This window comes from Pan troglodytes, chromosome 8 (genome assembly GCF_028858775.2).
Source record: "Pan troglodytes isolate AG18354 chromosome 8, NHGRI_mPanTro3-v2.0_pri, whole genome shotgun sequence".
Taxonomy (NCBI): Eukaryota; Metazoa; Chordata; class Mammalia; order Primates; family Hominidae; genus Pan; species Pan troglodytes.
In genome coordinates, this window is record NC_072406.2 from 95,002,995 (window position 1) to 95,027,746 (window position 24,752).

At 38.0% G+C, this 24,752-nt stretch overlaps 1 protein-coding gene across 12 annotated transcripts in view; it reads left to right on the plus strand.

Annotated features, from left to right (window-relative positions):
• The window catches only part of NRG3 (neuregulin 3), a 1,116,866-nt gene that overhangs the window by 975,244 nt on the left and 116,870 nt on the right, over positions 1-24,752 (plus strand). For 7 of the 12 annotated variants that reach the window (XM_016918766.4, XM_016918770.4, XM_054660295.2 and 4 more), the window contains one exon: positions 18,486-18,512. In XM_016918766.4, coding sequence (XP_016774255.3) covers positions 18,486-18,512 — 27 coding nt within the window. The remainder of the gene's footprint in view (positions 1-18,485; positions 18,513-24,752) is intronic. The other 5 variants (XM_054660302.2, XM_016918771.4, XM_054660297.2 and 2 more) reach the window with 1 other exon arrangement.

Sequence of the window (24,752 nt, forward strand, 5' to 3'; positions counted from 1 at the left end):
TTAAACCATGGTTTGAGTCAATTGTGGGTTTTATTTTTCTGAAGTTGTGGGAAGTACAGAGGTGTAGGAGTCTGGGGCTGTTACAGCACTGCAGACTCATCAGAGATCCAGTTCCTTAAGTTCTTCTCATCTACCATCGTAGCATGTGGTTTTCCAAACTCATGCAGCTGCCTTCAAATTGCAGGAAGGCTGCTCTGTCCAGCCTCCAGGCTGAAGAAAGAGGGCACCCAGCAAATGGCATGTGGCAATTAAATCTGTCTTTAGAAAGAGCTTTGCTGAAAGCCCCATTTGGAAATTATCTGCTCCAGTCTTATAAAACAGCACTGTGTCACATGACCACCCTACATGGTACAAAGAAGGCTGCAAAATTCGGGATTTTAGTTGGCTACGTTGACACTTTGAATAGATGTGGTACAGTGGAGAGTAGATATCAAGTAGGCAAATAGCAATGTCTACCAAATTAGATATATTATCTAGTTTAATTGTTTTACAAATTACGTGCATTTCATTTCTTCAATAGATGAGGAACTGAAACATAGAAATGTTAAGTAACTTATCTAAGGTCAAACATGGTTACTGAAAGGTACAGTCTGGTATGAAAGCCCATATAATTAAATGGGAATATCTTTTCCCACTATATCACATTCCTTTAGGTACCACCAAGCCAAATATTTTCAGATGGTAATTTTCAGAAAAATGTGTATATCATGAATACTTCAGTCAGATGTATTTTGATGGTGGAGACTACATTTCCTCATCTGAGACTGAAAATTTATTTAGGGCACCGACCATGTCTTCAACACTTTTGCATTCCCAGTGCGTAGTCCAGGGTTGTATTAGTAGAAACCTTGAGATGCTGGCTAAATGTGGATTAAGAAATTGTATTTTAAGCCCACAGAATTCGACAAGATTTTTAAATTTTATTTATTCTAATATCCTCACAAGGTTCACAGAGCATGTTATAGAGTAGGCATTGAGTAAATATTTGCTAACTTTAAATAAGTAATTAAAATTTGATTTTATTGCGAGATATCAGATAAACATATATGCAGAGAAAAAAGCATGACAGTAAAAGGAGTAGTTTGTATTAGAGTCATGAGTTTGACACAAAGCTCACAGGGAGCTGGAAATGTATGAATGGATAAATTGGCCTTTGCTGCACTTCAATATGATGAATTTCATTGAGTCACTAAAAAATATTTGTTGAGCACCTACTTTATATCAGACATTGTGTTGGATGTCATAGATACAATGAATAAAACAACACAAACACGTCCTTGTGGCTTAAATTTTGTCTTCTAAAGATGTATATGTTATGTCCTGCCCAAGACTATAGGAACCCAACTCTTGCATCAAGGTGACCCAGATGTGAGGACATGGATTCAAATGAGATCATTTTGGAGCTTTATGATTTGACTGTCCTGCTGGATTTCAGACTTGCATGGGGCCTGTAGCCCCTTCATTTTGGTCAATTTCTCCAATTTGGAATGGGTGTATTTACCCAATGCCTTTACCCACATTGTATCTAGGAAGTAACTAACTTGCTTTGATTTTACAGGCTCATAGGTGGAAGGTACTTGCCTTGTCTCACATCGGACTTTGGACTGTGGACTTTTGAGTTAAGGCTGAAATGAGTAAAGACTTTGGGAGACTGTCAGAAGGGCATGATTGTGTTATGAATTATGAGGACATGAGATTTGGGAAGGGTGGTAGGCAGAATGATATGATCTGGCTGTCTCCCCACCCAAATTTCATCTTGAACCGTAGTTCCCATAATCCCCACATATCATGGTGGGAGGGACCCAGTGGGAGACAATTGAATCACGGGGGTGGGTTTTCCCATGCTGTTCTCATGATAGTGAATAAGTCTCACGAGATCTGAGGGTTTTATAAAGGGTGGTTCCCCTGCACATGTTCTCTTGACTGCCACCATGTAAGATGTGCCTTTGTTCCTTGTTTGCCTTCTGCCATGATTGTGAGGCCTTCCCAGCCATGTGGAACTGTGAGTCCATTAAACCTCTTTTTCTTTATAAATTACCCAGTCTCAGTTATATCTTTATTAGCAGTATGAGAATGGGCTAATACAAGTCCTAAAACCAGTAACTCCAATTACCTTATTTGGAGATGGGGGTCTTTAAACAGGTAATCAAGTTACAATGGGGTCTTTAGCATGGGCGCTAATCGAATATAACTGATATCCTTATCAAAAGGGGAAATTTGGACACAGACATGCACATAGGGAGAACACCATGTAAAGATGAAGGGAGAGATTGGGGCAATGCTTCTACAAGCCAAGAAACAGCAAAGATTGCCAGCGAACCATCAGAAGCTAGGAGAGTGACATAGGACAGATTCTGCCTCACAATCCTGAGATGGAACAAACACTGCTGACACCTTGATTTCAGACTTCCACCTTCCAGAACTGAGAGAGGATACGTTACTTCTCTTTAAGCCCTCTACTTTCTGGTGCTTTGTTATGGAAGCCCTAGATAACTAACACACAGTGAAGCCCCTGCCTCACAGAGCTTTACATTCTAGTGTGGAGCAGAAAAGGAAATAGAAAATTACCAGAGAGACATGGTTATTCTTTATATGGTGGTAAATTGTTAGGAGTAAAGAAAAGTAGGGTGAGGAGGATAGGAAGTGCTGCTTTATATGATATGACCTCTGATAAGATGCCATCAGGAGTGAAAGAAGGTGAGAGATTGAGCTTTGTAAATGTCTGAAAGAAGAGCATTATAGGCAGATGCAGCAGCCAGCTCATGGCTCTGAGGAAGAAGAATGTATTTTGGTTAGAAGAACTGCTAAGAGGTTAATGTGGCTGAATTGGATGGAGTAAGGGAGAGGGGAAAGGTAGGAGGAGTGTGGTCAGAGAAGACCATATAGATTGTATAGGTCCATTTTAGATTCTGATGGTGACTTTGGCTTCTATTCCGGAGATGCCATGGGAGGGATGTTCAAGCAAAGGGATAGTGTGATCTGATTTAAGTTTTAAAGGGATCTCTCTGGGCTGTGTGGAAAGATAACGTAGGTAGGGAGCAAAGGTGGAAGCAGATAAATCAGGGAGAAGCCTTCTGTAGTAAAACCATCCAGGTGAGAGAAGTGGTTGGCTTGAACCAGCTTATTGGTAGAAGACAGAAGGGGCTACGTGAACAGTTAGACAAAGCATTGCATATACAAGGAAATGCTTGACAGAGGAATGGAGACAAGTTTTCTAGAGGATGCTTCAAGGAGTTTCCACTTAGGAGAAGCACCTTAGAGGGGGCATTGAATATTAGCACTGGAAGGAAGTTGGTGCAGAAGAGAATTTGGCTTGCTGTAGCCATGCAGTCATCCAGAGCGATGAGGTTATCAGCCATTACAAGATTCACTCCTCCCACTCATATCTTTGATTGACATTTCTGGTCCCCAGCGCGCTGCTGTCACATTTTGGTCCCTGCAATGAGCAAATGAATTTCGTTTCCTCTAGTGAAAGCTCAATTTGAACAACGGGGGAAAGGTTTTATTTAAATCTCCTACAGCTTTGAATTCATCTTGGATTCACCATCCATCTATCAACCTGAAAAAAGAAAAATTACTTAAAACAAAAATTCAAACTGAATTGACACCAAATAAAATTGTTCAGTTTGATAATATCAAATGCTGGTAGCAAGAATGATCCAATAGGAAGTGCTTAACAGCATGAAAGCTCAAAAATTGGTTGAAAAATTATTTGCATCTAGCTGTTTAAATATTTTGTTTAGTTGCCATACAAATTACCTTATTTTAGACTCCAAATTTTTTAAGAGCAAAAAAAAAAAAAAAGAAATTTAAAAACAGAGAAGTTTAAAATAAAGTAAAATGTAAAGATAACATGACTTTGAGTTCAGTGAGATTGTATCTAATTTTGAAATATAGTAAGTTAATTAAATAGCTTCTTAATTTAGCAGCAGGAACAAATCTCAGTCTACAAAATGTGGGGTGGATGTGTGGTAACTGGCCATAGACGTACTGAATTTAAAGGGTAAATACTTGAAACCTATCACCTGAGTTTGAATCCCAGCACTTTTTTTTACAAGTTGAGGAAATTTGTTAACCCACGCTTCAGCTGCATCTCTAAAATGGGAATAAAAATAGAACCGACTTTATAATATTGCTGTAGGTTTTCAGTGAGTTAAGTCATGTAAAGTAAATAGAGTGACTGCCTTGATTAAGCCTTAAAAACTTAAGCTGTATTATTATTTTTTATTATTTAAATTTCCTAATTTTCTATTTAAAGTTACATTTCACTGGCTTAGAGAAAAGTGTAAACACATTTCGTTTATCTAATTCCAGCTTCCTGGGATTTGCATCAAACTTTGGGAAGAGGCATGACTTACGCAGGGCCTAAGCATTGGTGCTCTTGGAGGACACGGAGCTTGGGGGTTGGGCAGATGCTCTGTGGCATTGACGATTCTTGTCTTATTTTCTTCTCATTGGAGCAGGAGGCAGGGAAAGAAATGCATGGCTTAGCAGCAGCAGCGTGCATATTTATTGCTGAAGGTCTTCTCCCAGACATTTTGGATTTTGTTCCATTTGTTACCTTCACCTAGAAAATCTTTAGTGTATTAATCTGCAGCGGGCATCTGGTCCTTTGTCTATACCATGAAATCTGTTATTCTGTACCTTTATTTCTTCTGAGCTAAGGATTGGATAACCTCAAATATTTTTCTCTCTCTCTTTTTATTGCCAAGATCTCCCTTCCCTAAGGCAATGGAAGAAGGGATACAGGAGAGAAGGAACTACAAATAAGAGAGATCACCTTGAACAAAAGTTCGAAAGTCCATGAAGCTATTTACTTTTTTTTCTTTTTTAATTTGTTCATATGCTTGATCTGTGCCAGGAATTGTCCTGAAATTTATGATATAAAGAAAAATTAAGCAAATCATTTAATTAAATTGCTTACAGTCACTTGGAGAAGATGGGCAAGCAAACTAATGACTATAATAATTAGAGTGGAGTGTGATGAGACTCAGAGTATGTAGATATAAAACATTCCACAAAAGACCATTTGTAGTAGTGACCCTCTGTAGGAAAAGATATGCATTCCAACATTGGTTTTACTTGAAGTGAGTTGATACAAATGAAGCTTACCAGACTGCATATGAGCAAGGCGGGACTTTGGAATTGGAAAGGGAATGTGGGGATAGCACTGGAGAAGCAGGATAGGGCTGCAGCAACACTGATAGACAGGGAACACTAAACAAGGTGGAATGTTTTCTGTGGGTGAAGTCTGCGTGCTTTAACAAAGTAAGATACTTCGTATCTTAAGAAAATTAGCACTCGTAAGTGGGAGTCGAACAATGAGAACACATGGACACAGGGAGGGGAACATCACACACTGGGGCCTGTCAGGGGCGTAGGGGGAAAGGAGAGGGAGAACAGTAGGACAAATACCTAATGCACACAGGGCTTAAAACCTAGATGACAGGTTGACAGGTGCAGCAAACCACCATGGCACATGTAAACCTATGTAACAAGCCTGCACATTCAGCACATGTATCCCAGAACTTACAGTAAAATTTAAAAACTAATAATAGTAAAATAAAATACAGCTATTAAAAAAAAGAAAGAAAATTAGCTCACGTCTCTGAAACTCAGTTTTCTCATCTATAAAATACCATCACTAGCAAGGATGCTATGAGGATGAGGGAGGAGGATGTCATTCAGATTCCCAAACCTATAATACGTAGACGGTAGTTTCAAGGAAGGATGTAGATTCTATTCGTTTGCCTTGGTAATGGCTAAGTGATGTAAAATTAGAAATTTCTAAATTCATCCATACTTAGCTTCTGACATCTGCAGACCACATCGAAAAGGTTATCACACTAATAGGGTGCCAAGTGGAGTAATTATTTCCAGTCAAATATCTTGAAAATACATATAGAAAGTTACCAAGACTGGAGGAGAAGGTAGTGGGAGCATGAGGATAAGACTTTAAAATACCTGGATTCAACTGAGTTCCCAACTAATTATTAGACAATAGTTTCCTCCATTGCAGTCAACCCTCCCTGATTTTTTTCTTTTTAAAAGAAGACATTTAAAAAATCTTTTTATTGGTGTAGTCACTTGCATGATGGCCTGGTTTGACTGAGGTGTTAGAATAGGGTAAGGCAGGATTTTACCTTCCTCCAACCCACTGTAGGTGATTTGCAATTCAATGAGCAATAAATTATATAATTCCAAATATGGAGTGTGTGTATGTGTGTATTTTAATGGACATCTTTTGGAAATGCCCAGAAAATCTGGAAAACTATGGCGCCAAAGATGGACTGAATGAAAGCATTAGTAGAAATTAGTATAAAGTTTTTGCTTAGTCTTGCTTTGGCTATGTGGGCTCTTTTTTGGTTTCATATGAATTTTAGGATTGTTTTTTCTAGTTCTGTGAAGAATGATGGTGATATTGTGATGGGAATTGCATTGAATTTGTAGATTGCTTTTGGCAGCATGGTCATTTTCACAATATTGATTCTACCCATCCATGAGCATGGGATGTGTTTCCATTTGTTTGTGTCATCTATGATTTCTTTCAGCAGTGTTTTGTAGTTTTCCTTGTAGAGGTCTTTCATCTCCTTGGTTAGGTATATTCCTAAGTATTTTTTTATTTGTATTTCTTTGTGGCTCTTGTAAAAGGGGTTGAGTTTTTTATTTGATTGTCAGCTTGATTGCTGTTGGTGTATAGCAGTGCTACTGATTTGTGTACATTAATTTTGTATCCTGAAACTTTGCTAGATTCATTTATCAGTTCTAGGCATTTTTTGGATGCATTTTTAGGGTTTTCTAGGTATACGATCATATTATTGGCAAACAACAACAGTTTTACTTCCTCTTTGCTAATGTGGGTGCCCTTTATTTCTTTCTCTTGTCTGATTGCTCTGGTTAGGACTTCCCATATTTTGCTGAATAGAAGTGGTGAGAGTGGGCATCCTTGTCTTGTTCCAGCTCTCAGGGGGAATGCTTTCAACTTTTCCCCATTCAGTATGAAGCTGGCTGTAGGTTTGCCATAGATGGCTTTTATGACTTCGAGGTATGTCTCTTCTATGCCAGTTTTGTTGAGGTTTATACTTCCCAAAAGTATACCTACAATGAGAAAGAAAATTGGTGGGATTATGCGAAAAGATTCAATAAGCATTCACTTGCCATATGCTATTGGAAAGGCACTAGAGGTGGAAGAAAATCACAGTTCACCTAATTAATTATGATATAGATATATTGCTACTAGTTATAATCCAAGGCATAATAATTCTACATGCTAAATGGAGATCCCATCATCATTCATAGAAAAGTAGAGCAGGTAACATTATTTCAGGAAATCAGGGATAGCTTCTGGAGGAATTAGGCCTTGAAAGATGGGAAGAGTTTGTTAGAGGAAGACTTGGGAGTTCATCAGGAAAGATATTTAAGCTAATGGAATGGCAGGAACAAAAAGATGATGTGTGTTGTGTACAGGTTCCATTTCGGGGAGTGTGAGCAGAACAGAATGCTTGGAGTTTTGGGGAAAAGGGGAGAAAGGGTGTTCTTTATTTTTTGTTGTTTAATCTTTCAGTGATTTCCTATGAAAGAACTTTAAAATGCCAGATACCTTCTGCATTTGAAGAATGATTTTTTTTCACATAAGCAGACACCATTGTGTAAAACAAAATATAGTAAACAAAGCCAACCAGGCTTTAACGATGGACAAGCCCGACTTCAGAAGCTACAGTGCCTTGCCACTAAATATGAGCCTAACTTGAAGAGTAGTTAACAAAATCATTTTTTAAAAATGTGAGTTCATCTTGTCTTACCTCACACAGTTTCTTGATGGTATCAGTTGCTGCCTAATTTCCTGAGTCCTAACCTAAGAGTACCTCCTCCTGGTTAGGGTCTCAACTTGCCTTCTTAGAATGAATTCTTTTCACTACATTCTCACCATGGATCTTCTCTTTTCTTAAGTCATCAGTAAAGAGATTTTCTACCATATCCACTACATTACAGTATTTGGCTGCTCTAGATGAATATCTTGGGCAGTTGGTCCAGGACTTACAATCCTCTACCTTGATCCTTTGGGTAGCCTTTCTGTTTGATTCCTCTGTCTTAGACAGATGGGCAGGAGAGGGTTCCTCTTCTAGTATCTTCATGTCACAAGGTGTTATCCATGATGGGAAGTGGGGGCGAGTTGTCTTTGGCGTTTCTTTAGTGGAGTGCAGCTCAGAGCAATGTTTCTTTAAAATATGTCCATCATTTTGTGAAGTGGTATTCGTCATGATGATATTGCAATTTCAATTCAGAAGTGTGAATAAAAGCATGGTATTAAAACAATTTATGAACCAAGGCTTCAATCATTAGTATAACTGCAAACACATATATAAACACATGGCTGTTTGCCATGTAATCCTTCTTTCTTTTCTTTCATTTCTTTCTCTTGAGTAGACTTTCCCCTATTTTATTCTAACCCTTCCATCTATTAACCGTAAACTCGTCTGTGTGTCTTTTTTTTAAAGAGACAGTGTCACTCTGTTGCCCAGGCTGGAGGGCAGTGGCACTATCTAGGCTCACTGCAACCTCGACTTCCCAGGCTCAAGCCATCCTCCCGCCTCAGCCTTCCTGGTAGCCGGGACTATAAGCACACACCACCATGCCCGGCTGATTTTTGTATTTTTTGTAGAGATGGAGTTTAGTTATGTTGTCCAGGCAGGTCTCAAACTCCTGAGCTCAAGTGATTCGCCTGCCTCAGCCTCCCAAAGTGCTAGGATTACAGGTGTGAGCCACCACGTCCAGCTGTGTGCCTTCATTGATACTAATGTAGATTGAAGCTGAAAAGATAGGAATAAAAAAAAAACCCAGAACATGTGGCAGCTATTACAAAGATTGATTAAATTGATGTCGTTAAGGGGAAAAAACCTTAAATAGCATCTATAATAGCATTTTAGTGACCATGGAAAATTTAATATTTTTTCTGATAGTGGACCACTTACTCAAATGAATCCTAAATTATATACAAAAATTACGTAACAAAGACAGCCATGAGTTGGACCCTGTTGGATAATAATCTAGTGTTTTCTAGATTCCAGAATTGTAGATTCAAGTGAGTAGAATTGGAATGTACTTTGATTTGGGGGAGTTTTCTGGAAACAATTGTGGATATCGTTTTTCAATATTGAATGACTTGCCACCAGAGGTGTCATGTTGCTTGGAATCATCAATAACTCAGAAGTGACAGAGAGCAGGCTGGGTATGCTCTGAAAGACATAAGATGTCACATGTTGAGAGCTTAACCAGATGGCATTTTTACTCATGCAATAAATACATATTGAGTGTCCACAAAATGTCAGACTCTGTGATAGGGTGGAGCAATGAAAGAGTGAGAAAAAGAAACAACTACCCTTCAGTCCTGGGATTTGAGATTTTTTCCCATCCTAGGAATCTAGGAATCTACAAATATGACCTTCAGTTTTACACAGAAGCTTCTTTTTTTAATTGTTAAATGTGGCTCAGTTGCACTACTTTACAGTCTAATTTTAAAAATTAGATAAAAGGATATGTGGGCTGGGCACAGTAGCTCACGCCTGTAATCCCAGCACTTTGGGAGGCCAAGGTGGGCAGATCACTTAAGGCCAGGAGTTTGAGACCAGCCTGGCCAACATGGGAAAACCCTGTCTCTACTAAAAATACAAAAATTAGCTGGGCATGGTGGCACGTGCCTATAATCCCAGCTACTTGGGAGGCTGAGACAGGAGAATCACTTAAACCTGGGAGGCAGAGGCTGCAGTGAGCCGAGATTGTGCCATTGCACTCCAGCCTGGGAGACAGAGCGAGACTCTGTCTCAAAAAAAAAAAAAAAAAAAAAAAGAAAAGAAAAGGATATGTGTAGAAGTGCCCAGTGACAAAATGCAAGAATTTTAGAAAGTTGATAAAACATGAGAAGATCCTGGGAGACACATGTGAGTCTCAAGAGCAGGAACTCTAGTGTATTCACCTGTACACAGTTACTATCACTAGTGACAGAAACAATAGAGAAGTATTTTCTTTCTGAATGAAGAATTCTTCTCTATAATGGTAATTCCTATTAAATCCTTTAATCGGTAATTGCAAAAATGGAATAAGATTTCAGTCTAATGCTCCAAGATGTTTGCACTGCAAAATTCTACCCATTATTTAGTCAAAATCCATCTCTGAGGAGCAGCCTAAGCAAATGATCTCTCCTTAACCTCAGTTGAAACCTTGTCATGCTATTTCACTTTGCTTAGCAGAGTGCTCATCTTGAGTTTGCTGTATACCAATATGGGGGTGCAGTCTCCATGGCTGCCTGCTTCTCCCCATCCTTTGATACAAATCAACATTCTTGTTTAGAGGATGATAAGAGATTATTAAATTCAGGTATCAGCAGTGGAGTTTTGGGGAAGAAAAATAAAGAGATCATGCTCTGTAACACAGCCCTGAGAAAGGAGACTGGGGCTGTGCGCTTTCTAGAAAAGTGGTTTTCCCTCCTGCATGACTGATGGCCTGTCTGGTGTGAGGCTGACCATGGTAATAATGTCATGACCTACTCTCCACAGTGGAAAAAGCTGTCAGTTCTGATGTGATGGAGGTTGGGTGTGGGAGATTGGGATTACAGAACTGCAGTGGCCACAGATAGACTCCTGATTTAGGCACATAAAACAGGATGATTTTGTGTAAAACTGACATTTAGTTTATTTTACATATATGGAAGGAAGACTAGAAAGAACATAAAACAATTAGCAGGAATTACTTCTAAGAGATATTGAGGGAAGTATCAATTTCTTTTGATTAATATGATTTTTTTACCTTCCACTTTTTATTTGTGAAGATGTATAAATCTAAAATTAAATATACATGCCCACAAAAATAAAATTATGTATTTAGTGACTTAGCATAATTTCATAAAGGGAGCATGAAGTTTAGAATCAGCCCTGCAATTAACATCCTAAATTTTGCACTAAGGATAAAATGCTTGAAAAAGGATGAAGTGATAATATCCCTTTCTTTTTAGGACAGACATTCTAGGATTGAACACAGCTCCTGGAAAGGAGCTTTTCTGCCTCGCTCACCAGGAGTCTGCTCACACTCTTGACAGTTCCCTGTGCTCCTTTCCCACTGTGGGATTTAAGGCCAAAGAGATTGGATCTGGCTGCCACACTCCTTCCTGCTGCCATATTCTCTTAGTGACCATCAAATGTCACGTCCCTTGTTGACACAGCACTATGCTCTGGAAGCCTTTGTTGAACCCTATTCCGCTGTCCTTTGACCCTTTTACTTTTTGAAATATATATATTCTGTGGATCCCATGTTTTGTTTTCTAGCCTGCAGCTTCCCTCAGCAACTACAGCCAGAGCCAGCCCCATTCCCTTCTCCCCTCCTAATCAGAACTCTTAAAGTCTACTCCAGTCTTTCTTAGCTTGCCTGTTTTGCTGTAATAAACTGGGACATGCAGGGCAATGTCTCAACACAGGACATCTCAGCATCTTGTCCATACTCTTATCTCGGAGCAAGAACACACGGACCCACTGTTGATACCTGAGACAATTATATTTCTTTACAATGATTTTAGAAACTACTAGAGCATGATGAGCTCAGGTGTTATGGTTAGCAAATGTGGAAGACTCAACTTGCATTCCTCACAAAACCTATTTGCTCTTCTCAGTTGCAATGGACTACCTACCTCTACCTGGAGTGTCACCAGTGAAAAAGTTACTTGACAGGGATCTGTGGGTGGAATCTACAGAGTGACAGATTTCAGTTCAGTTATTAAGATAAAGCATTTATAACTGACATGTTTTGTAATTGAGTGGGTGGTTTGCTCCACATTCCTATGGCAAGTATTTCCCAGAGCAGGTACCTTATATCAGTAGTCCCACTGGGCACTCCATGACAACGCAGCTGTTTTCATCAAGTTGGAAACGCTGTCACTGAATTACTGCCCATGGACTCTTCACATACCTAGGAGGGAATTGGGGGATTCTTGCAGCAGAGAAGCCCATTTAACTTCAAGGCAGTAGTCTAACTTTTTTTTTTTTTTTTTTTTTTTTTTTGAGACGGAGTCTCGCTCTGTCGCCCAGGCTGGAGTGCAGTCGCACGATCTCGGCTCACTGCAAGCTCCGCCTCCCCGGTTCATGCCATTCTCCTGCCTCAGCCTCCCGAGTAGCTGGGACTACAGGCGCCCGCCACCACGCCCAGCTAATTTTTTGTATTTTTTGGTAGAGACGGGGTTTCACCGTATTAACCAGGATGGTCTCAATCTCCTGACCTCGTGATCCGCCCGCCTCGGCCTCCCAAAGTGCTGGGATTACAGGTATGAGCCACCGCACCCGGCCAGTAGTCTAACTTTTTAAAACACAGATCAATATTTTCCTGGAACATGCTTTTCCGTATCCCATAGACCAGGGTTTAAATGATCACATTTGGGACCCTTGTATGATCAGAATCATCTCGCTCCGTTACTTTTAGCACAGGGCTGATGCTTAAACCCACATTGTGTTGCTTTGTCCCAGGGCTGCATTGCAGTGAGTTCCTGTTCATAGGCTGGGTGACAAGTTAAAGGTGGCATCCTGAGATTGGAATCAAGGCAACGATGTTTTCGCTTGCTCTGTTGCAGCCTGCCCACCTCGGGGGAATGTCAGCAGCCCCTTTTTGTCAGCATATAAACAAGAGGTTTTGAATTGTTCAGTCATAGAGAATTGTGAATGCTTTAGAAACACCCAGGCCTTAAACTTCGGTTAGTGGTTAGATAAGAAGAAAAAGTTCAAGGCAACTATTGTACAATGCGGCAACTATAGTTAATAACAATGTATTTGCTAACAGAATACATTTTAAATGTTCTCACCTCATAAAGATAAGTATGTGAATGCGTATGTTAATTAACCTGATTTAGCCATTCCACAATGTATACGTATTCCAAAATATCTGGTTTTACAGCATAAATTTATATAATTTTTGTTAATTAAAAAATGTGGGCTTCAAATTTCCAAGTGTTTTCCAGGAATTTTTGGTTAAAAAAAACATTCATTTTGTCTTGCTAGACAGGTACCTAGTCCTAAAATCTTAAGAATGTTTCAGCTCTGCAGCAGAGCTGCTGGCATTTATTAAGTATGTTGCTAGTTGTAAGATCATTTGGTTCAATGTTGGGCATATTTTCAGACTCAACAATTTATATTTTGCTTGCTGTATGTGCAAGCAAATAACTTCAACTAGGCCAGCCTCGTTGTGAAGAAATTTCCCCGGTAACCAATGAAGAAATATTAATGATTTGCCAGTTGGTCTCCTCGGAGACAGATAACAGTTGTCTTCCTTTGTCTGCCCCGCTACCTAGCGTATATTTGGCACTTCATCAATAAACTAGGGGTGAGAAAGTAAATAAGTGGTGCTTCTACTCTGCCTGAGGATACTTGAAAACAACTTGTTCTCTTAAGTGGATTAAATAATTCCTCCCTGAAGATCTCATTACTGATAATTTTGTAAAAATTAGCTTTTTCTTTATAGGAAGGGGGTAAGTAAACTTTGAGTATAACTGGTAGCTAAGAGCCAAGCCGGCCTAGGCTCCATCATGTTCCCAGCACTTATGGGCAATCTGGTTTAGAGAAAGTTAGTTCCCCTCTCCGTGCTTCCGTTTCTTACCAGTAAAATGAGCATTACAACAATCTTATAAATTGCTGTGAGATAATATTTAAAGCAGTTCCTGGTACACAGTAAGTGCTCAGTAAATGTTACCCACTACTGTATAATCCAAAGGTGGGAGTGTTCCAAAACAAATGCTAATTTTACAAATAAAAGTTTTGGAGTGTTAAAAGGAAGGAAGTTATATGTTCAAACATATCTATGTCATAGATAAAATCAAACTGTTTTTGCTTAAACTATGTGCCTCTTCTTCCACCCTAATATCTGTGCAGTACTTGACACATAGTTTGCTGAGTGAATGAATGAACTATTAATTAATTAATCTTCCCCTGTATTGCTTGATGTTTTCCTGCAGGTGTGAATATCCCTGGGCACACTGCTTGCTTTGAGAAATAGCCAGTGAAGGGTTATGAGAAATAGTGCGATTTATGATCTGTGTATGACTCAAATGACAAAATTAATTGCTTTTTTGTCATCTGTTCTTCATGGATTTTCATTGATTCTTCCATATGAACCAAATCCTGTCTTAAACCCTGCAGTAATGATCACGGGGTTTAACATTTTAATAAAACGATAGAAGCATGTATGTGTGTGTGTGTGTGTGTGTGTGTGTATTCATGACAAAGAAAGTGAGAGAGAGAGAAAGAAAGAGAAAAATAATTTACATAAGAGTTAACTTTTTATTTGTATGTCCAGCGGTGTCAGTTGCCATGAATAAGCTATTATAAAAAATTAATAAATAATTTCCCATTAAAATACAAAAATATAAATGCCATCTTCCTTGAGAATATTTCTGAAAGTTAAAAACTCTAATAATTGGATAACTTTTCTGTTATGTTAAAAGAGGACAGTTTTTCTTTCCCTTAAGAAGATTCCTACTTATCCTATTCAGTGTTTGAATAATTTCCAAATTTTGATTTCTGTCTCTGCTACTGGTCATAAACGTATTGAGGTTTCAAAACATTCAGATTGGCCCTCCATTAATCAAACATGCCACTCATTTCTTAGCACAATCTACAGATTCACAAAGCCCGATGCTCCATATCCCTTGTCACATCTGGAGGCAGAGCACTGAAGTTCATGGAAGAAGGAAGAAAGGCCATGCCTGAGTTGCACCTGCCAGCAAAACAGATGACAGGCAGCCAATTCTGAGCCATCTCAGCTGCACCGGAAAGTTCTTGTTCAAACAGACTGTATCTAAAGACTTTCTAATTACCCTCTCATGTCATGGAACACCTGTGGTCCACTATTTGAGATCCTCTGCTCCCTGATTTCTGTACACTTGCCTCTCCTGGTTTCCTTCCTGCAACCTTCTCTTCTGTCTATATGAAAAAGTTTAGTTTTTATTCCCAGCTGTTTACAAATATTATTTTTAGTGTAATGATAGGTAATCCTTATTTTAAATGCCACAACTCTAGTCTCTCTCCAATGTCCTAGGTACCACAGTCATGAAGCTTCCTATTTGCATAAGAATGAAAACATGGTCTTGAGGCAGGATAAGTAAGGTTAGGACCCATACTTACTTGTCCTGTGTGTAAAGCTCAGTGGGCCACTTTTATAGCTGGCTCTTTCCCCTTGCACCCTCAGGCATCAACACCTAACTCTTTTGCAAGATAAGCGGTCCTACCGAATACCAACAGACTGTTAGATGGTTACAAGTTCCTGATACTCAGTATGGGCTTGGGGAAGAGAACAAAAGTCTGTTATTCCTGATGTAACTTCCCCAGCACCAAAAGCACAAGAAACCATTAGCTACAAATTTCTGCCTGCTGGGCACTGGGAGAGGGGCAGAGACTCCTCCAGTGTCCCACAGGCATAGCTAGACTCAAGGTTTAGCTTATAGTAATATTTTTCTCATTTTAATATCAAAAAACACCCCTTAGATGGAGATTTTATATGCTAATGATACATATGATATGTGTTAGAGCATGTAGATCCTGAGTGTATGTACTAACCACAGATCCACCTTTACATACTTGACCTCACCAGTATTTTATGAATATGTCTGTACAGTTTCCGTAAAGGAAATTCCCTTCAAGACCCTAGGGGCTATCTCTGTCTTTGAGCAGCCCACTCTGCCTCTCAGATTTTGAGAGCGAATCCCAAGTAAGAGTAGACAAACAAGTTTGTTGCACCTCACTTTGCAATACTTTCACTTTGATATAAACTTCTTTGTCTACTCTTACTTGGGATTCGCTCTCAAAACCTTTTGTGCAGAGAAGTCAACGACCTGAACAAGGCTACTGACAATGGTCTTGCCAAATTTTCTACAAACTCCATTCTTCTTTATTTTTATTTTATTTTATTTTACTTTAAGTTCTGGGATACATGTGCAGAACATGCAGGTTTGTTACATAGGTATACATGTACCGTGGTGGTTTGCTGCACCTATCAACTTGTCATGTAGGTTTTAAGCCCCGCATACATTACGTATTTGTCCTAGTGCTCTCCCTCCCTTTGCCCCTTACCCCCCAACAGGCCCCAGTGTGTGACGTTCGCCTCCCTGTGTTCATGTGTTCTCATTGTTCAACTCCCACTTATGAGTGAGAACATGTGGTGTTCAGTTTTCTCTTCCTGTGTTAGTTTGCTGAGAATGATGGCTTCCAGTTTCATCTATGTCCCTGCAAAGGATATGATCTCATTCTTTTTTATGACTGCATAGTATTCTATGGTGTATATGTGCCACATTTTCTTTATCCAGTCTATCATTGATGGACATTTGGGTTGGTTCCAAGTCTTTGCTATTGTAAATAGTGATGAAATGAACATACATTTGCATGTGTCTTTATAGCAGAATGATTCATAATCCTTTGGGTATATACCCAGTAATGGGATTGCTGGGTCAAATGGTATTTCTCGTTCTAGATCCTTGAGGAATCGCCACACTGCCTTCTACAATGGTTGAACTAATTACACTCCCAACAATAATGTAAAAGTGTTCCTATTTCTCCACGTCCTCTCCAGCATCTGTCGTTTCTTGACTTTTAATGATCGCCATCCTAACTGGCGTGAGATGGTATCTCATTGTGGTTTTGATTTGCATTTCTCTAATGACCAGTGATGATGAGCTTTTTTTCATATGTTTTTTGGTGGCATAAATGTCTTCTTTTGAGAAGTCTATTTATATCCTTTGCCCACTCTTTGATGGGGTTGTACAAACTTTATTCTTTGTATTGCACATTCTCTCCCTCCTAGGAGCAAGTTTATGGGTCCATGGCCTCTTCATCCAGTGCACATTTTCTGCTTTTCCATTATAGCACTTCTTACAAAGAATGACCATAGCTTTTTCTCCATGGTCTCTCATTCATTTCTGAGCTACTTGAGAACAAGAATCCTTTCTTTACATGAAAGTGTGCCTGATATCTATCACCATGTGTATGATGACCACAGAGTAAGCAGTCAAGAAATGCCAGGAAAAGAAATGAATGCATCTACCTTTTAGAAACATTGTCACCATCTTTCTTTATATAATTAAATGTGAACGGTTCATAAGGCAAATTGATAAGGATAGAAAGTAGATTAGAAGTTACCAAGGGCTGGGAGGAGGGATGAATGAGGAATTATGGATTAGGGGGCACAGAGTTTCTGATTGGGGTGATGGAAGAATTTGGAAAAAAGGGGTGGTGGTTGTACAACGTTGTGAATGTATCAAGTTAACAAAAGTAATGGCAAAAACCACAATTACTTTTGCACCAACTTAATAATTAATGACACTGAGTCATGCACTTAAGCATGGTTTTAATGATAAATTTTATACTATGTATATATATATATTTTTCCAAATAAAATTTTTAATGACCTATTTACAAACACAAAAGGCATTGAAATCTGGGTAACTAGATGCATATTTTCTAAAAGGAAAAGCTTATTTGCTAAATAAAGAATTCATAAAAGGAAGCTCAGCAATTAGTCTTGGAAACAATTACAATGGTAGCAATAGTTTTTTCCCTTATTCTCACTTCAGACAAATATTATGGCAACAGAAAAAAATGTTAATTAATGCAATGAATTTTAAAAGTGAATGAGTGAATAACTGAATGATTAAAAAAAGAACCATTTAAATAGAGGAACATCTGAGGTTGAATACTTGGGTCCAGCCCAGTACAGTTCATTGCTCTGCTGATCAGGCAGATGTTAGCTGGTCAGGATGGTTTGCATTCTATATGCACGTAGAACAGACATGGACACACACATTTGTGTTTGGTAGGATGGGCTGTCAATTCGAATAGTCATGGGGCTTAACGGTCAGATCAACCAAATTGGTGCCCTGGAAGTGTCTCAGATTTTGTAACCTATGTAAGAGTTTTAATCTCACTGAAGCACAGTTTTCTCATCTAAACAGTGAAAGAGAGAGAGAAAAAAGTCCAACATCATTGCTTTTTTTGTGGAGGTAAACACCTGATTAGGGCCTGGCATGCAGAAATTCCTTGCTTATTCACTTTTATTTTTATTATAGAGGTTCAAATAAATTCATGTTGAACAAATAGTTATTCCACATAAAATATTATGGGTTCTGAAAAGAATATTAGTGCCAGATGTTCATGGTATAACAATTTTTCTTTTTCTTTCTTAGCTAAATTTATACTTAGCATTCTTCATGATGTATGCAATATTAGTTCATCTAAAATCTAAGCTATAGCTCAGAGGCTTTGGGGGAAATACTCATCAGTGTTCAGAGTAACTCTACTGTTGGTGATCTGTAATGTATCTTTTCTAAGCAAACATAGGGGTTAAAATTGAGGCTGTGCCTTGCCTTGGAGGGTTAGTCTTATAAGCACTGATTTCCATGTATAGAGTTTTTTCTAACCTTTTTCTCTTTTTCTCTTCCCCTTCCTTCCATGCTGACTTTGGTGTAGCAGACCACTTGGGGATTGAATTCATGGGTAAGACTAAACAATTTGCTCATTTAATATCCTGGAAATGCTAAGCTTTATGATGTACATAGTGCTTTCCTTCTCCATCTGATAATAATTGAAATGTCTCATTATCAGATGCTATTAGTAGGAAAAAATACTCTTGTCGAGTTTTCACTAAGTAATGGCTCAAAATGAAATAATTAACTACTTATTGGAAAGGCAATTTAATGTTAAATGCAGTGTCTGGAATCATACAGAAGTTGTATTTGGCTGCTGGCTTTGATTATTTCCTCTAATTCTCAATTTTCATATCTGTAAAACAGGGATAATAATAGGCTGTATTTTCCTGCACATATAAATTGCTTAGCATAACGTCTGCAACATGGCAAACACTCAATAAAGGATAAAAAGCAATGTTTTTTAAGTGTCAGTTTTAAAATTTTTACTTCTAAGTCCCCTTCCTTTTGTGAGATGATTCCTTTGGATACATTTTGGTATCAATTTTAATTTGGAGTGTGGGCTATTAAACATTTTTATTCACAAAATTAAAATGTTTCCTTTAAAGTATTTGCAGTGAATGGTGTATGTTTCAAAGCATTAGAATGCCTTCCATGGGCATTGTTTTTATAGTCACAGATAACTGCATTCAAAATTAGACCTAATTCTCTGAGTCTATGGTTATACATTAAATGAAGAAAGAACATTTCATAAAGTTCAATATGCATCGTAGTATATGGATGGAAAGACACTCAGGATTTAGAGTTAGGGAAATTGAGAAGATCTAAATTTGAATAAAAATTCATCTGCTTCCTTGGATTCTATTAAATTCAGATTTTTTCTCTTGTATAATGTGGATATGAATACTTGCTTTATACATGAATGATTATTGTGAAATAATTATATACTTACTTGTATTAATTTATCCATTCACCCATTAATTCAGCAAATACTTATCAAAGTGTTGATTTGGGATGGCTTTGACATATTTGAGAGATGTTAAGTTGGTGGTTGTATTGTTGGAAGTGTTGAGAGTTAATTAGAAATTTGTGAAACGTCTTTATACCGGAATTGGTGTTCCCAATTGTATGGTATTACTCATTATTGCTCCATTCTCTGGTTATTACATCATAGAAAAGGCAGACAGCTCAATTCCTGCAGGCTTGCAGTTCTGTTGGATAGATGTGATGAAAACTCAGAAAACCAATGAAATTTAGGATGTTATTCAAATGAAGCACGATGGAATGTGAGATAGTTGTGGAAGGAAGTGAAAGAAGAATGACCGTTTCAATGAAATCAATTAGTAGTCATCATGAGAGCGCTTGAACAAGCTGGTGTGATGAAGAGATTATAGTCATATGGCAGATTGGTTGATTTTGATTTTGAAGATGGAGGAGTTATAGGAGATGACAATATTCAAAGCATTCCTATGAGTGTAAATAACCAAACTGAGGTTGAGGGGGAAATAATTTGAAACTAGAGGTCAAGGACTTGAGAGGACATAGTTTTGGATAAGTTGTCTAATGGATATTCCAGTTACTCATGATAATGCTAGGGTTGGGACAGAGAGAAAAAAAATGTTTGTTATATGCCAAAGTTTCCCATTAATAAGATAAACTATACTGGAATTTAGTAGATGACAAGGAAGAGTATAGTTAAGGGTAATGCCAGCTGCATCAAAAAATAGAGCCCACGTTATTATAATGGCTCAAAGACGGTAGCAATTTATTTCCGGATACTACTTTTTCTTGTCCAAGGTAGATGTATTTCCTGTTTAAGGTAGCAAATGACTAGCTTTATTCAAGTAGTGAATTAGAGATCCAGGCTTCTTCCATCTTTTGGTTTCATTATTACGTAGGTTTCTTTGTTAACTGCATCTAGCCAGCAGATTGAGAAACAGAACAGAGCTGATGCATACCCAATTCTTAAAAGACTGATCTATGAGAACTCATATCACTTTTTGCTTAATGTTCTATTAACTAGAGCTAAATTACATGACTTCATATTACTTTAAAAGAGGCTGGGAAATGGAACCCTGAGAGAACAGAGGAAATGCATTTTTAGAAATCTCTGCCACTGTGTGAATGGCATAAACTTTAAAGGAACAGGATTTTTCATAAGAGACAAGAGAAACTGTACGTTAGAAGCCAGGAGGACAGATCTCCAATGTTGAAAGTGAGAAAATAAAAACAGCTCTTGAGACAGGTAGAGGAAAATGAGACTTTTCAGGCAAGATTCAAGTTTCAGCTAAAATAGGAGAAAAAAATAAAGAGTCAAAGAAGAGATTGAGAATGCAGAGGGTGTGTTGCTGGATGTGGATGAGCAATTTCACTAAGCCAAGTGGAGCGTATAACTGGTGGAAGAGGAGTAGATAGCTGAGTCATGGGCCACAAATTACTGAAAATCATGGGCATATTTTTGCAGTAAGGATACATTGTTGAGAAGGGCACACAATTTGTACCCTCCTCATTCGCTAATGATGGCAGTGATTCGTAGCATGGAGGTGTGAGCATCAGTAGTCATTTTGAATAAAATGTGCCCTGGGCCTCTTGTCCAAGAGCAATTTGCCCCATTAGTCTGTGGTGATTGCAGGGTCAGTGAGGCTTTATAAGTTGTTCAGCAGAATGCCCTCAAATGCAGGAAACCACTGCATAGTTGGTGGTGGGACTAGGATAGGTCTAGATCCCCAGTGTAGCCGTGGCTGTAGCAAACTAAAATTGCCATGCAAATTTTAATCCGTGTTGAAAGAAATGGACCAGTCTCCATCCTGTTGTGCTGCCTATTGTGTCTGATGACTGCCAGTGGCACTGGTAATTTATAGAGTTATAATTTGCTATAGATGCAATCTATGTATTAAGAGCTCTGTTTTGGAATTCATTTAAAGAAATGTAGCTACTGACACAGGAAAAAATAGTAGATTGTCATGTAGTTCATCTACATGAACCACAAGACTAAGGTAATAGTGAGTTTTGCAAAAGATAGATTCTAATCATAGCTATAAGACCTCATGGGGAATGAATTCTCAGTGGGTGACTATTTGACTCCAACGGTAGAAATTTTCTTGGAGGGAAGGGGTTGGGGAACAACTCAGAGTTCAAGGGATTGGCTGGTATGCATATAGATAATGGCAGCTAAAAAAGGATTGTTTGCAGTAGTGAATAGCTTTATACATTTAGTGAATATGCTGTTTTCACTGACCTCAATAATTCGCCCCCACAGATTGTTCTAATTGAATATGTAAAATTCTGTTTGTTGCTTTGAGAACAATATTCTCAGATTTAACTTCTTTATTTTTATTTTTTGAGATGGAGTCTCACTTTATTGCCCAGGCTGGAGTGCAGTAGCACAATCTTGGCTCATTGCAACCTCTGCCTCCCAAGTTCAAGAGATTCTCCTGCCTCAGCCTCCCAAGTAGCTGAGATTACAGGCGCCTGCCACCACGCTCAACTAATTTTTGTATTTTTAGTAGAAACGGGTTTCACCATGTTGGCCAGGCTGTTCTCTAACTCCTGACCTCAAGTGATCTGCCCTCCTCAGCCTCCCAAAGTGCTGGGATTACAGGTGTGAGCCACCACACCAGGCTAGATTTAATTTATGATTATAGAATCCATATGGGTAAAATTCCTTCCATTGAAAGTGCCATCATCCCAAGTAATATGACATCTCTAGGTATAAATTCAGCTGGGAAGGGGAAATGTAGGCATAGTCTATATGTAAGTTTAATAATGTCAGTTTATTGTGCCAACAATTAATCAATGCTAGTTCTATTTGTGTGTGTGTGTGTCAATTTCTTTAATAGACTTGCTTTTCACACAGTTTTAAGTTCATAGCAAAATTGAGTGCAAATTACAGAGATTTCTCACGTATCCTCTGTCTTCAAACATGCACAGCTACCTCCATAATGAAGATCTCCTACAATAGAGGTACATTTGTTACAATTGACAAACCTAAACCTACATTGACTCATCATTATCATTCAAAGTCCAAAGTTTACATTATGGTTCATTCTTGATGCTATACTTTCTATAGATTCAGACAAACATATTATGATATGTATCCATTATTATATTATCCTACAGAGTAGGTTTACTGCCCTAAAAATCATTTGTGTTCTTTCTAGTCATCCTTCCCTTTCCGCAACCACTGGTCCTTTTTATTTTATTTTATTTTATTTTATTTTATTTTATTTTATTTTATTTTATTTTATTTTATTTTATTTTGAGACAGAGTCTCGCTCTGTCACCCAGGCTGGAGTGCAGTGGTGCCATCTTGGCTCACTGCAAGCTCCACCTCAGGGGTTCACGCCATTCTCCTGCCTCAGCCTCCCGAGTAGCTGGGACTACAGGCACCCATCACCATGCCCGGCTAATTTTTTGAATTTTTAGTAGAGACAGGGTTTTCACCACGTTAGCCCAGATGGTCTCGATCTCCTGACCTTGTGATCCGCCCGCCTCGGCCTCCCAAAGTGCTAGGATTACAGGCGTGAGCCACCACACTTGGCCCCACTGGTCTTTTTACTATTGTTGTAGTTTTAACTTTTCTAGACTGTCATATATTTGGAATAATACCTTTTGTACTGGCTTATTTCACTTAGTAATTTTCTCATGTGTTTTCATTGCTTGATAGCCCATTTCTTTCTAGAGCTGGATAACATTACATTGTCACCTTTTGAAGGACATCTTAGTTGTTTCCAACTTTTGACAATTATGGATATAATTGTTGTAAGCATCTTTGTGCAGGCTTTTGTATAGAAATAAATTTTCAACTTTTTGGTGTAAGTACCAAAAAGCATGATTGCTGGGTCATATGGGAAGGGTATGTTTAGTTTTTTTAGAAACTGCCAAACTGAATTCCAAGGTGGCTGTGCCATTTTGCATTCCCACCAACAATGAATGAGAGTTCCTGTTGCTCCACATGGTCTCCATCATTTGGTGTTGACAGGGTTCTGGATTTGGGTCATTTCAATAGGTATGTAATGGTAACTCACTGTTTCAATTTGGACTTCACTAATGACACTTAATGTGGAGTATTTTTTTATATGCTTATTTGCCATCTGCATATTTTCTTTAGTAAGGTGTCTGCCAAGGTCTTTGGCCCATTTTTTAATCAGTTTGTTTTCTTATTGTTAAGAATTCTATTTTTGAAAAATGATCCTTTATTAGATATATCTTTTGCAAATATTTTCTGTCATTCTGCGGCTTTTCCCTTTATTCTCTTGACAATATGCTTTGCAAAGCAGAAATTTTCAATTTTAATAAAGTCCAGATTATAAAATCTTCCTTTTATGTATTGTGCCTTTAACACTGTATCCAAAAAGGAATTGCCAAATCTAGTTTATCTAAATACTCTCATATGTGATCTGCTAGGAGTGTTATAGTTTTGCATTTTACATTTAGGTCTGTGGTTTATTTTGAGTTAATTTTTGTGAAGAGTGTAAGGTCTGTGTCTAGGTGCATGTTTTATTGAATGCGGATGTCAAGTTGTTCCAGCACCATTTGTTGAAAAGTTTATCTTTTCTCCATTGTATTGTCTTTTCTCCTTTGTCAAAGATCAGCTGACTATATTAATGTGTATCTATTTTGAGTTCTTTATTCTGTTCCATTAAACTATTTGTCTTTTTTTTTTGCCAATACTATACTATTTTGATTACTATAGCTTTATAATAAGTATTGAAGTAAAGTGGGGTCAGTCTTTCAACTTTGTCTTTTAATGTTGTGTTGACTTTTCTGGATCTACTGCCTCTCCCTATAAATTTTAGAATCAGTTTATGAAGATACACAATGTAACTTCCTGGAATTGTTATTGGAATTGCATTAAATCTATAAATGAAGTTGAAAAGAGCTGACATCTTGACAATATTGAGTATTCCTATTCATGAACATGGAATATCTCTTCACTTACTTGGGTTTTATTTTTTAAGTCTTTCATTAGTGTTCTATCATTTTATTTGTATACATCTTTTATTTTGCTAGACTTATGCCTAGATATTTCATTTTGGGGGATGCTAATGTAAATGTTATTGTGTTTTTAATTTCATATCATATTTGTTTATTACTGGTATCTAGGAAAATTATTGACTTTACATGTTAACCTAGTATCCTGTTACATTGATATAATCATTTATTTGTTATAGGAATATTTTTAATTTTTAATTTTTTTTAACCTAAGCAATCAGGTCATCTGCAAAGACAGTTTTACCTTATCCCTTTCCAATCTGTGTACCTTTTGTTTCCTTTTCTTATCTTATATAATTCGCTACAACTTCCAGTA